Source organism: Acomys russatus, chromosome 6 (assembly GCF_903995435.1).
Source record: "Acomys russatus chromosome 6, mAcoRus1.1, whole genome shotgun sequence".
In the NCBI taxonomy this organism is placed as follows: domain Eukaryota; kingdom Metazoa; phylum Chordata; class Mammalia; order Rodentia; family Muridae; genus Acomys; species Acomys russatus.
In genome coordinates, this window is record NC_067142.1 from 57,516,944 (window position 1) to 57,532,065 (window position 15,122).

A 15,122-nucleotide genomic window follows, 5' to 3' on the forward strand; every position below is an offset into this window, starting at 1 on the left:
CTTAGTTCTACATAGTTAAATGTTTCTGATACTTATCTTTCTTTGTAAATGGGTTTAAGAATCTAATCTCGCTGGTTGCGGTAGAGCACACCTGTAATCCCAGCACTCAGGGAGGCAGAGGCAAGCGGATCACTTTGAGTTCGAGGCCAGGCTGGTCTCAGCTACACAGAGAAACCCTGTCTTGAAAAACAAAACAACAACAACAAAAAAACAAACAAAAATAATCTAATCCTCTTTCCTATTCTCATCTTCTCCAAAGAGTTTTACGGAAGAAAACTGTTTATTTTGTTTTCTTAAGTACCAGAGATGAGAAATGATAAGAGACCTGGAAATAAATCATGTTTATACCTTGTTCATTTATGCCTGTGGTTTCTTTGCCTAGTGGAATAAATGCTCTGAAGATCTGAGAGTTAAGGTGCCCTGCAGAGTAATAAGGTATAGAACTAAAATACAGAAGAAATGGGTCTTAGGCAAAAGGAAGAACTTCCCGTGGAGATTAATTTGCAGATCCCTTGTGGGCGGGGGAACGGTAACAGACCATGGGAGGAAGAGATAAGGGCGGGAACTGTTTCCTGTGTAGAATGATGAGGCAGTGACTACAACACTGTCAGTTAGACGCCATTCTAGACCATGAACATTGTGGCATGGATTCTCTGCGGCTGGTTTTATTTGACAGTACTCGCTACTATGGATCTGAGAATACAAATTCCTGGATTATTCTAGAATCAAATGTTCCTAAGACCCACTACTATACTAGGAGCAGTCTCGATTAAAGAATCACACCCTGCAAATGACTAGTTTTTTAAACAATTAGAATAAACAATTTAGAAAACAACACCCTTTCACTCTAAAGCATTTATTATCAAAGATCTGTGGAGTGGAATGTTTCCTCAGACCTGTATGCCCCTCCTTTTATACGTTTGCTTAGCAATGTAAGGCCCTGGGTTCAATCTCCAACACTTTTTTTATTGGAAAATTAAGAGCCTATACTTTAAGATTTGTTTGGGCTGACTCCCATTTACAGTTATAAGTACAATTGAAAACACATTTGAATGGAGATTTGCACAAACAAGTTCTCAGAGCATAAATAATACCTCAGAGCACTGGCTCTGCATACCAGAAGGACACCCACTAAATACTAGATTTCATATCTAATTCCTGACCAAAAGTCCTGACTGCCTATTTTAAAAACATTTGTTTTTATTGTGTTTATTTATGTGTACTTGTGTATGTGTGGGTGTATTTACAGGTGCCTGCAGAGGCCACAGCATTAGATTCCCCTGGAGCTGGCGCTATAGGTGGTTGTGAGCTGCCTGGTATGGGGGCTGGGAACCAAGCTTGGGTCCTCTCCAAGAGCAGCATGTGCTTGTAACTGCTGAGCCTTCTCTCCAGCCCCTGCCAGTTTTTAAAATTAGAAATAGGTTGTGAATGTTTTAACTTCAAGACATCTCATCACAGCTTACTGGGTAAAAGTGTAAGTTCTACCCCAGTGATCAAGGCGGAAGGAAGAAAGAAAGTGGTGAGTAGCCATGCAAGCAAACTGCCTTCCTTGTAAGTCAGGAAGTAGAAAGCACCTCTAGAGTACTCTCAGCAATGTGTCCTAACACTTCATTAGCAGAAAGCTGGGCAACAGAGCAATCTCCAAATGAAATTAAGACTAAAAAAATGAAGCACATTATTCCATTTTCCTGTGTCCCAGAAAGGGAAGAAGAGGTGTTTGTGACTATTAAGACAGAGTGCAGTACATGCATGCCACACTGGGGAACAGTCGACTCAAGAAGCCCTATCTGCTATTTTTAAGCATGCGTTTCAGACTAGCTAGACTAAACAGGAAGTTGCAGCAAAAGCCCTTTTCTGTTTTAGAATGTTGGCTTGTCTTCCTTTTGAGACCCACTTAAATCCCCATGGTACCCTAGGCTTCTGTCCTTGGTAGTTTTCCTTTTTATTCTCTCATTGATTCCCATAGCTTGAAGTACCTTCTCCATATTGGTTGACTCATGATTTATTACATTCCAGCATAGATCTCTTTCCTCTCCATTATAAGCCCTCTATCTGTACTTGGCCCCTTTGTAGACAACAAAACTCTTAAAACATATGGTACCTGCTGGAGGCTTATGAAACCCACTCATTTTTCCACGTACTTTATCTCATGGGGCAGCACTCAATGTTCTAAGCCGAAATCTCTGGAACTGTTAGATTTTCCTCAATATAGATCTACCCCAGGTAATGTTTTAGTTAAACTACCAAAACTCTTTCATGTTCATTTCTTGACTATTATTTTCTCTGTTTTCCTGCCTACCTACTGTGTGCCTAAAAATCAGCACAAACAAATCTGATCTATATGCTAGTGCTGGCTCCTAAAGTAATAAAATGATAAGGCCAAGCTACTTCATGGTTACACTTTTGATTTCCACAATTTTTGTCTGCTCTTCTTCCTTTGTATACAACATACTCAAAATTGAGATATACATATCGTGCATATAACGCACACCTACGTCTTCTTGTCTCCCTCCCCAGCCTTTCCTTCTGCACCTCTCCTTCATTATAGTGTCTTTAATTACTCTGCTCACCCCATCGCCACCTTTTGCTCCCCTACCCCTTGGCAATGCTGGGATTGAGCCAAGGGCCTCACACATGGAAGACAAGTGCTGGACCACTGAGCTGAGCTACAGCTCCGGTTCTAACACTCTCTTTCAATTTTAAAAAATTTACTTGTGAGCCGGTCATGGTGGTGCAAGCCTGTAAATCCCAGCACTCGGGGAGGCAGAGGTGGGTGGATCTCTGTGAGTTCAAGGCCAGTCTGGTATACAAAGCTAGTCCAGGACAGCCAAGCTACACAGAGGAAAAAAAACAAACCATTTACTTCTGTCTGTGTAGGTGCATGTGTGCGTGCATCCATGCATGTCTGTTTGTGTGGTGCTATAGTGCATGTGTAAAGGTCAGAGGGTAACTTTAGGGAGTGGGTTCTCGCCTTCCACCTCGAGGAAGGACCCCTTGTTTCTGTGAGCTATCAGAGGATTCCCCTGTCCATCTCCCAGTTCCCAGGAGGAATGCTGGAATCAGATGCATGACACAGCACATAGCTTTTTATGTAGGTTCTGAGGACTAGCTCAGGCAGTGAGACTTGACACACTAAGCACCTCTACCCATCTTGCCTGTCCCTCATGCCTTCCTTTAGAGGTCTTGGGGCAGCTAGATGGCTCAATGGATAAAAGCTCCTGCTATGTAAGTCCAAAAATTTGAGTCTGATCCTAGGAACCCATGTAAAGTGGAAGAAGCACATATTATGCTTACACATTTGAGCAAAAAAAAAAAAAACAAAAAAAAAAAACAAAAAACCCTACATGGATGTACACTATAGAATTTAAGTATGGAATATATGAATGCCAGAACTAGAGGCAGGGTGTTTATGGTCACTTAAAAAAATAGAAACATGTTCTTTCTGTATAGCCTAGGTTAGCCTCAATCCTGTAACATTCTGGCCTCCACTCTTGACGGTAGGGATTTCAGGAAGTGTGTCATCGTGCTGGCTCACAGTTATTTGTAAAGTGGTTAAGACACAGACGACTGTGCATGATATGCTGACTTTCTTCTTTTTTACTAAATTCTTCCTTTCAGAATTATTCAGAATCCGACTTCAGCTCTAGCTGTGCTGGACAGCAACCTGCTACAGTCTGAGCTATACATTGGCTCCTAAAGGGATAAAATGATAAAGGCCAAATTATTTCATGATTACAGTCCTGATTTCCACAATTTTTGTTTGTTTGCCCTTCTACAGCTAAAGGGGAGGAAGCTCAGGGATTTGCTGTTGTTTTGAAGCAGTATCTCGTACACCCAGGCTGGCTTCAATTTTGCTGTGCAGTTGAGTCACTTTACGATCCTGTGCTACAAAACCTAATTTATTCAGTGTGTGGGATTAAACAGGGCTTCAAACATGATAGGCAAGAGTAGCAACTGAGCCAGTGTCTTGGCCCTAACATGCATACATATATGAGAAGACAGACGCTCTGTATATACTTGTACATGACTTGCATGGCCTTACAAATAATGCAAAGAAACTATTTACACCTTTGGAGAAGAGCAGTGGGACGTGGGAGACTTACTTTTCACAGGTTTGTTGTTGTTTTGGGACAAGATCTTTCATAGCCTATGCTGGCTCCGAACTTTTTATGAGGCTTAGGATGATCTTGAATTTCTGATCCTTCTGTCTCCACTTCTCACAAGCTAAGATTATAGGCAAACATCACTATGCTAACTTTGAATATGCTACTGTGTCTTTTAAGTGTAATGTCATATATACGTAAATACACCTTTTGCTAATAAATTAACAGTTAATTCCATTATAATACCTTACATATTTATATTTATAATTTCTTTGTGCTCGAAGCTTTTGAATTCCCTTTTCTGGTTTTATAAACTATAGGATAAATTGTTATAAACTTTAGTTAACCTATTGTGCTGTAAAACATTAGCACTTATTTTTCCTACCTAACTGAATTTGAGAATCTATCATTCAGCCTCTTTATATCTCCCATCCTCTTGTTTTTTCCTAGTTAGTATCCCATTTTCTACTTATTTGAAATCAATTTCTTTTAGTTTCTATATATGAGAATATGCAGCTTTGTCTTTTTATATCTGACTTGTTTCATTTAACATAATGATAACATTCTTCTATCTAGATTGTTGCAAATGATAGTATTTCTTTTTTAATGGCTAAATACTGTGAGTGTGAGTGTGTGTGTGTGTGTGTGTGTGTGTGTGTGTATTATTCTACTTTCTCTATTCAATGGACACTTCAGGTGATTATATATGAAGTCTGTGTGCTGTATAAACATGGAATCTCTCTGATACAGTGATGTCATTTTCTTTGGATATATATGCAGTAATAGGATAGCTAACCAAGTGATAGTTTTTGTTTTGTTTTGCTTTTAGGAATTTTCATAGTGTTTTCCATAATGGGTGAAAAAAACTTATATTAGGAGATGAGTACACTAATTACTTTGACTTGATTATTACACATTATATATATGTATTAAATTATAACACCATACTACATAAATACATACAATTAAAAAACAATGTTAAGGGGGCTGCAGAGATGGCTCAGCTGCTAAGGGCACTGGCTGCTCCTCTGGAGAACCTGGTTTAAGCTCCCAGCACCTACATGGCAGCTCACAACTGTCTGTAACTCCTGTTCTACCACATCAAACACCTTCACACAGACACACATGCAGACAATACACTAATGCACATTAAAAAAATAATAATGTCATTTCAAAAAAGAATAAACAATCAAATCTTTAAAAAAATACAGAAGAATACCTTTAATGGCAACTTTCAATCTTTTCTTGTTCATAGAGCCTGCCCCCCACCCAGAGGAAAAGCCTGGAGGGGCTGCTCATTCCGACAGTGATTCAGTAACCATTAGGTGCTATGGCTGTTATGGTGCTGTGTATTAGGTATTATGGGTAAACTTACAGTCTGTGAGGGAGAATGAGCATGCATCTAGATAATCACAATAAAGAGTTACTTTCATTCAGTTTGTTAGCAGCAGTTGAGGATAGGCCCAGCATTGCCTTACAAAGTCTACTTTCTGAGTTTTAGCAGAAGGAAAGAATCAGGAAATGTGACCATAACTTAATGTAGGCAGCACTAAGTGAAAGTAGGACCAATGAACAGAGGGTGGGCTGGCCTCTGGCCAAGTGATAAAAATAAAGAACTATAATACAACAACTGACGGCATTAGAATTATCAACATCATTTTTAAAAAAATCGACATTATGTAATAAAAATAAAGCAAGGAAACAAGCTCCTCAGATTGGGTGATTAAGTGAGCACTTTATATAGAAAGCACTAATAATCTAAAAACACTGCCATAATCTGACTTTTCTTTATAAAATCCCAGCGTTGAGAAGAGGAGTTGAGTACAAAGTCTCAACCCCAACCAAGAAGCTATTTGCAAAAGATAGGTGCTGAGAGAGGAAAAATCAGTTCACTAAGTATTTCAGCCATATTCCAGGGTAGGCACTATGCTCAGGAATGGTTGGTGAATACAAAATGTACTCCATGTTCTCTCTCTCTCTCTCTCTCTGTCTCTCTCTCTCTCTCTCTCTCTCTCTCTCTCTGTGTGTGTAAGAGAGAGAGAAAACATGAAGTTGGAGGAAGTAGAATCTGAGTGGGGAGGACCTAAAAGGGGTTGGGGGAGGGCAAAGAATATGTTCAAACTATACTATATAAAAATTTGGAGGATATTTGGTTGGTTGTTTGTTTTGCTGTTGTTTCTCTGTGGAGCCTTGGCTGTCCTGGACTTGCTTTGTACATTAGGCTGGCCTTGAATTCACAGAGATCCACCTGCTCTGTCTGCATGTATACCTCCACTCCAGGACACCAAATCCCATTACAGATGGTTGTGAGCCACCATGTGGTTGCTGGGAATTGAACTCAGGACCTCTGGAAGTGCAGCCAGTGCTCTTAACCACTGAGCCATCTCTCCAGCCCATCTAATATTCTTCTTACTATAGAGTAAGATATAAGTAAGATAACAAAATGTGTCACTTTTATGATGTCTTTCCATTTGGATGTCTTAAAGCATTTGTGAACAGTTACTAGTTCTATATCATGGGCAGATGCACCAGCAAAGAGAACAGGACAAGAGAACGTGGACCAGCTCAAAGCCAGTCAAAACAATACGCTCCCTCCTTCTACTTGAACTTGATCTTGCTGTCTCTGCCTGTAAGGTGCTGGGATTTGCAGTTTGTATGGCCATATCCAGCCCTTCTCCTAGTTGTAAGCCCTGCTCTTATGATGGATGTCTCTTTTCTTAAAGGATCACTGTGCTGCCTATCTTTGATGTCAAGTAACATACGACAAAATAGTTTGATAACCATAATATGAGTTTAAACAATGAATAAATAGAATTGGCTCGTTTCAATAAAGATTCTAGTATAATTTGTTAGAACAGATTAAGGCATTAGTAAATTCTAGAAGCAAGAGAGCCAGTTACTGCACAATTTCCTCACACGTCTATTTTTCTACATCTATTTTAGTCCTTAATCTTCCCTGTAGTGCAGCTATTTAATAAACATAAAGTATTTTTGAACATCAGCAAAATAACCTATCTGTAACTAAGGATGCAGCACAGTGTCTTACAAATAGTACTTTTATTTGGCAACAGAATCCTCTATAGCATACAGGGAATTAAATTTATAACAAGCACACAAAGCACCATAGTGCACTTAATGATTATATGTAACAAAAATTACTTTGCAAAAGACAGACTTAAATAGAAACACAAAACCCAAACTGTTTTTAGAAATCTAACTCCTACATTCCCTTAAAAAGCTCATCTTTAGTAATCTAACTCCTACATTCCATTAAAAAGCTGTGGAGTATGGCGACATACACCTTTAATCCTAGCACTTGGGAGACAGGCAGGTGGATCTCTGTGAGACCCAGGCTAGCTTTGTTTACATAACACATTCGAGGACAGCCAGGACTACATAATAAGTTCTTGTTTTAAAAAACAAGCCAACAAACAAACAAAATAAAACAAACAAAATCCCCCAAAGCCAAACCAACCAACCAAAAGTAGTTGCTAATTTCTGACATTACTAGTTTTGATTTACTTGAAATAAGAATGATTAATTCCAAGCAGGATTTAGTAAGGTCTGTGAATAGAATAATTTTAAACGATGCACTGTTGGTAGACACTGTTTCAATCACTGAAATCAATTTTTTTTTATTCTTAAAAGGCTTACCTGCGCATTGGCTTTCCTTCCATGCACCATGAAAAGTATCCTTCACCGTATTCTAAAGCCGTACCTTAAACAAGAGAAAAATAGTATCTTACTAAAAACTGTTTCTGACTTCTCCAGCAACTTTTATAATAATTTCATTCACTTCGTCTGTAATCAAGAATCTTACACCACATTATATTTTTTTGTGCACATGCACAACCACAGAAGAACGTAATGCCTTTAAAATGACTATCATTAACTAAGTATGCTAAGGTGATTGATTATATGTGAAGGTGAGGGAAAGTGTGAAAGTAGTTATGATCGCTGATCCGTCTTGGCTCTGTTCAAAATGCACTTGGGAGTTTTTTTTTTTTTTTTTTTTTTTTTTTTTTAACTTCCGCCATCAAGTATATTTGCAGAGCAATCAGTTGATGCCCACAACAGTACTAGTTGGAGATATGTTGTTTTAACAGTTGTTAACTAGTTCTGAAGTGACAGGGAGCAGGCCGAGGCATTTATTTGCCTTTAAAAAAAACTCCACTTCAGACCAGCCCGGGCAGCTTGAACAATGGCAAGGAAAGTATAATTCTAGATAAACACTCTCCCAAGCCCTCGCCTGAGCCCCCGAAATACTGTCTGCTCATCACCAGGATCGTGCTGGCTTCCAAAGGTAAAATGGGAGGCACAGTGCTCACTCCCTCAGAATTCCGAGTGAAGCTGTCCAGGACGCAGAGCCCTAGCGGCCCCAGAAAGCACAGTCTTCCCTGGCTTTAAGACACCTCAGCGGGCAAGAGCGCAGTCTGGCGCCCCGCAAGGCCCGACCAAGGAGCCCCAACAGTCCCTTTTAGGCGCTGACTGACAGGCGACCTACAAAGCACTGTCCTGACCCCACTGGGCAGTTCGGCAAGTTGAGATCACAGATCTGCAAAGCGAGACCTAGGGCTCCGCTCTCCATCCCCTGTTCTAAGGCTCTGACTTACTGGCTCTGACACTTTTTCCTCTGAGGCACCCTTCTCTGCCTTCTCCGCCCTCTCTGCCTCCACCTCTGCTGCCGCTAGCGCAAGCGGGATGCGGTTCTCGGAGCTATTTCCTTTCTCAGCACCCGCCCCTATCCAGAAGCAGGAAATGGTCCTATACCTAAATCCTTCCCACGGAAGTACACATGCTCGGGCAAGTGGTTCCGGTACGGCTGTAAGATTGTAAAGATCTTACAATATATTTAGAAGGCAACCAGATGAAATATGTACGAGGTGAGGGTTAAAATTTTGATCCGGTGTGGTGGCGCACGCCTTTAATCCCAGCACTCGGGAGCCAGGGGCAGGCGGATCGCTGTGAGTTCGAGGCCAGCCTGGTCTACAAAGTGAGTCCCGAACAGCCAAGGCTACAGAGACAAACCCTGTCTCGAAAAGAAAAAAAAAAAAAAAAGTATATTAGTAAAAGGCTGTTGCTGATTTTTTGAAGACTATACTAGGCTATATTAACGAAAATTGCTTTAAGTGATCTTTACTTGACATCTACAGATTCTGTGCAGTTGTTTGTGATAGGAAATATAGCTCGTATTTATAAACTTGCAGTAGAAAATGATTGGCTTTTGGGTCCTGTTTCCAATTCTAGTTATATAATAACTAGTTATATGAAACTTTTGGCCAGTTTTTTCCTGCATGTGTATATGTAACATATAATAAATAATATATTTACTAGTGACAATCTATGGATATTTACTTTATTATAAAATATATAATATATAACATTTTGTATTAGGTTATCAGTTACAGTATCTCTCCTATTGAAGAAGGATTTATTACCATCATTCCAAATGGTGGTATCAAAGCATTATATCTCAGATGGTACTTTTGCAGATGGTACCAAAGCATTTTATAACTTACAAAAGGGCAAGAGCACCTGCAGAGCGCCTTTTTGGGATGCATAGCATGTAAGGGTTAAAGCCAGGATTCGACGCTATCTATAATGGTTCCAGAGTCTGGCTATAATTGTGTTGTGTTTCCCTCCACAAAGCTTCCAGGATTCTTGTTGATCTATATTATTGGTACTTTCAACATTATTATTATTATTTTTTTGCCAATGTGATGGATATAAAATGGCTTAGATGTGCATTTCTTTAATCCACTGAGATGGTATTTTATATGTTCACCTGTCAATAAGGTTTCTTTTGTGTGAATTGTCTAAAGGCATCTTCAGAGTGACCCTTAGATTCTTGCAAAATATGAATTATGATTTTAATTCTCTTTTTGTTTTGTTTTGTTTTGTTTTTGGAGACACAGTTTCTCTGTGGAACTCTCTCTGTAGACCAGGATGGCCGTCAACTCAGAGAGATCTGCGTAATACCTATCAAATAGGCAAGTGCCTGGATCTGGGCAACTTGCTTTGCCGACATAACTGAGTGAGTGTGTGAGTGCTTGCAAAAGTGGCAAAATTTTTGTGGAGGGAGATTTGGCAACTTCTCCAAAATTATATTTGCATTTCCTTTTGACCTCATAATTATTTTACCCCAAGAAATTAGTTGCAGGAAGAAAAGAAAGGTAAATATGAGAAGAACATTGAGAATAAAAGGTTAGGCACAGGAGTATTAACTGTAGGACTCTTAGCAATAGCAAACATAGCAGATAAGTTTGCAGCCTGCTGGTTTATTTTTTTGTTTTGTTTTGTTTTGTTTTGTTTTTTTGAGACAGGGTCTCTCTGTGTTGCCTTGGCTGTCCTAAACTCATTTTGTAGACCAGGTTGGCCTCAAACTCACATCGATGCACCAGTCTCTGCCTCCTGAGTGCTGGGATTAAAGGCGTGTGCCACCATGCCAGGCAACTGTGGGAATTCTATATGTTGGGGAGTTACACTATAAACTAAGAAAAGACAAAGATTTGTTAATGTTCTTCATGTGCATTGTGAAAGCCAAGCACCTTCATGCTTGACTAACCTCATTTTGGAGCCTGGGTTAAGGGACCCTATCATTGTGGGAGCCAGAAAGTCTGGGCAGGCAGGAGACTCAAAAATCCCCTTCAGGAGTATGATACCATGACCTAATCATCTCCATTATAATTAATAAACTCAGCCCCGCAACAGCATCTCCAAGTATCAAGCTGATGGATTAAGAAAAGACACCACTGAGCTTATCAGCAATTCTGGTACTGCTTTTCAGTATGACCTTGCTATTTTGGTAAATGGACCACCCTGCTGAATGTGGTGGTCTAGTTAGTTTTCTGCTTGCATGGGACACTAGCCCTAGCATACTTAATTCTTTGAGCTTCTAAATGCCTTCTTCCACTTCTATAGCAATCCTGGCACCTCTACCCCTATAGCATGAATCATCATCTTCTCATGCTTACAGAAGCAATCCTGATGGCACATTTGCATTGCTGTTAGACTTGTGTCCTCACTAACAGAGGAGATCTGAACAAAGACATAGACTAGAGATGCTATGCAGACCCAGGAAGATGATGGCCATCTAAGCACCTGGGATAGATCATTCCCTCAGAGCCCTTAGATGAAGCCAACCCTGCTAGCCCTTTCATCTGCTGCTTGCTGTTAGTTCTTTTACTTTGGCTTGCCACATACTTAGCAAACTCACTTATTGACAACTCAGGATTTTATTTATTTATTGTGGATCATTTTCTGTATGGGACAAGGAAGGGGTCAATAAATGGAATGTTGCCCAAGGTCTGGTCTGCAGAGGAGCCGCTACATACATGATATTTTCTAGTAGCCATCTTCCCCCATCCCTGACTGTAGCCTTGCGATAGACATACTCAGCATTTGGCAAGGTCCTCACATTGGTTCCTTGGACAGCATAGCTGGGAAGTACAGGTGGAACTCCATCCCATAGAACAGGAGTAAAACAAAAGCAATATTGATTATGAGGAGAGGGAGTAATGATAGAAATTTGTGTCACTTAAAGACCAATGGAGGCATGGGTCCTGTAGTTTCATCCCACCTGCTGGGTTTACTATCCAGACCTGACAGTGGGCAAATGGATCCCAGAAGAGGTCTATGTACTGTGCAAACTCACGCATGCAGTAAGCACTGTGGCTCTTATGGCAATGTGATATTTTGTTATGGGATATTAGCACAGACTCAGGGACATGGCATGCAGGCATTATTGGAGAGCTATTTCTTCATCAGAGAAAGATCAGACCAGTTCACACTCATTTGGAAAGGACAAGCACAAACTTTTACAGTCTTACAACTCCGAACACAACATAATTTGAATAGATCTGAACCAGCTAGAAATTCCATAAAGTATCACATCGATCCATTCTGTCATTGACATAGCACTGATTAGGACCCAAAAGCAAGATGAGGAAAATATATTGGTGTATTAATAAGAAGGATGCTTCAAAGGGTAGGTTAAACCTGTGGGTATTCAGAGGCCCTCCTTACATATATATAATTTTAGGTCCTGGCTGTCTGGAGCATGTTGAGATATCCCTTTTATAGGACAGGACAAATTTCATACCTTTCACAATACCTGGTGTGTTTTTTCATCTAGGAAGCTGCATCTACTCATATAGTAGATGATTTAAAGGCTTAATTTTTTCCCCCAGATTTGGGCTTTGTTGAGGTACCATATAACCCAAGGCCTCTTTCAGTATTTGAAATGCCAGTGGTGAGAGCTAGGGAGAGAGCCCATTGGGGAAAGGGCTTGTGCAATTCTAAGGATCTGTTTTCAGATCCCTTTACTTACATAGTCTCAGCACTGAGAAACAGAGAGAGGAAAGTTCTGGAGGCTTGCTATCCAACCAGCGATCTCTAGGTTCAGTGAGAGACACTGTCTCAAAAGAAATAAACAAAGCTATGGCAACCACTTAGAGAGCTTTTGTCATCAAGTACTGGTAAGCTGCTTGCCTTACTGAGTTCTAACTCCAAAAGCACGATTTTTTATTTTCCTTCTATCTCTCTCTCTCTCTCTTTTTTTTTAAATTCTAAGCATGCTTTTCTTACCCTTCTGGGTCCTCACACTTTTTCTCTGAAGCTCCCTGACTACCACTGTGCACTAGTTTGCCAAGTGGTTTGCTAACTTCCATTGCTGAATTTTCCAGCTTTTGAGTTTTTCTAAAATTTAAATATTATTTTATGTGTATAAGTGTTTTGCTTGCAAGTATGTTTATATTCCATGTGGGCAGTGGCTGTGAGGCCAAAAGAGGGTGTCAGATCACCTGGAACTGGAGTTAGAGATGTTGTGAGCTGCCATGTGGGCTTTGGGAATTGCACCTGGGTTTTCTGAAGTCAGAGCTTTTAACTCCTGAGCCATCAATGTATCCTTGAATTTATTGGTTTTCCTGAACCATAATTCAAAAAAGTATCTTCCTTCTCTTCATCTCTCTCTTCCCAGAAACTTTCCTGTACCCCCCTTCTCTCTCTCCCTCCCTCCCCCCCTCTCCCCCAGACTTATTTATTATGTATACAGTATTTTGCCTACATGTTTGCCTGCCCACCAGAAGAGGGCACCAGATCTCATTACAGATGGTTGTGAGCCACCATGTGGTTTCTAGGAATTGTACGCAGGGCCCTTGGAAGAACAGACAGTGGTCTTAACCTCTGAGCCACCTCTCCATCTCTGCTGCTGTTTTTCTCTTAAAGTCTAATAAAAGTATCCTGGAGCTTAAAGAGGGGTTGGGGGAGGAGTGTAATGGAGGAAGACATCTCACACTGAGCTCTGGTCTTCACTTGAACATGGATGAATGCATGCATAACACACACACACACACACACACACACACACACACACACACACACACACAACCAGTGATAAGAAGATTTCTGTGAAAATTTTGCCATGGTCTAATGGGTAACATATTATAGACCTCTTTTGTTAACTAGCACATTATATCTTTTGAGAGTAGAACTAGTTCTTGAACTATTTCATCAGGAGCCAACACTGCAAAGACATGACTCCTAGATTGTAAACTATAGAAATATAAGCTTTTCTACAACAAGTTAATTGATATCCTGGGGACATCTTCCTTAGGGTGAAAAAAACTCCATCCCAGTCAGCTAGAAAACTGTCTCCCACCATACTTTTGGAGCTGATATGGTGCCTGAAGTTGTGGATGGCACTTACGTTGTCTGCTCTGCAGGCCTTGAGTGCCTTAAGCTGAGCCTCCACCATTTGTAGCCTCAGCTTCTTGCTGAGATGTCTTCTGTACATGTGTATTTGGCCCCTTCAGAGTTAGTGGCTCTTTTCAATGTCAAGCTTGGGAGAAGGTGGCTGGAGGATGGAGGAAACTGTGAATGTCTTGTTCAGGCTTTCCATCACTGTGATAAAATACCTGAGAAGAGCAACTTAAGAGGGAAAGATGGTTTTGGCTCCTGTTTCTGAAGGTTTCTATGTCTGTCTTGTTCTATTTATCTGGCCCCGAGCATGGAAGGTTATCATAGCAGTGTGGTGGGGAAGGTTATGCATCTAAGGGCCGTCAAGAAGCAGAGAGATAAAGAGGAAGGGGCCACAAACAACATAAACCCTCCCAGAGTGCCCCTGACACAAGAGACCTGCTTCCTTCATTTATGCTCCACTTCCTATTTTCCAACACCTCCACTAATGCCATCGGATTATGAGTCTATTGAGGGTCAGAACCCCAATAATCAGTCACTTATAAAGCTTCGAACCAAGTCTCTAACATTTGGGCTTTGGGGGTAGCACTCCATGCTGGCTGTAACAATGGGAGTGAGTCTGCTGTACCTGGGTCATACTTGAGGCACAGATCTCCTTCACAATCCATTTCTAACCCTACCTGCCTAAACATGCCTCACAGTTGCTACTGACATGAGCTCAACCAGAGAACAGGAGTCGGTTGCTTTATGTGTCTCAAGTCTATTTAGTTTCTGGTCTCCTACATAGTACTAGCACTTGGAGCACCAAAAACAACCTTTGAGAAGTTGAGGCTGGAGAGATTGCTCAGTATATATTGCTCTTGCGGAAGGACTGAGTTGTGCCTTCAGCACCTATGTCTGGGTGCCACAACTGCCAGTAACTCCAACTCCAGGGGATACAACACCCTCTTCTCCCTTCCGATGGCATCTGCACTCACACTCACATACCCCTACCCAGAGACACAAATACACAGTTTAAAAACAAAAAAGAACCCCAAAAGCCCACCCCTATTTAGAGCCAACTGTGCATATACAACCTTAGGAGATCAAAGCAAGATTACTGCCCCTTTGATGCCAGCCTAGTTTTCATAATGAGTTCTAGGCACAGTTTGGGCTACATAGCAAGAGCCTATTTTGGAAAACCAAAACTGGAACTGGCAAGGTGACTCAGCAGGTAAAAAGGTACTTGCTGCAGAGTCTGATGATCTGAGTTTGACCCTTGGCACCAGAATGGTTGGAGGAGAGAACCTGTTCAGCAAGCTGTTCTGTGACCTTGACATGCTG

The 15,122-nt window shown here is 40.8% G+C and overlaps 1 protein-coding gene across 1 annotated transcript in view; it reads right to left on the reverse strand.

The window, feature by feature from the left end:
- Positions 1–8,854, reverse strand: part of Klhl20 (kelch like family member 20) — a 37,911-nt gene extending 29,057 nt beyond the window's left edge. Inside the window, 2 exon segments of the mRNA XM_051147684.1 lie at positions 7,758–7,821; positions 8,717–8,854. Of these exon segments, the coding sequence (XP_051003641.1) occupies positions 7,758–7,780 (23 nt within the window). The 5' untranslated portion in view covers positions 7,781–7,821; positions 8,717–8,854.
- Between the last annotated feature and the right edge of the window lie 6,268 nt (positions 8,855–15,122).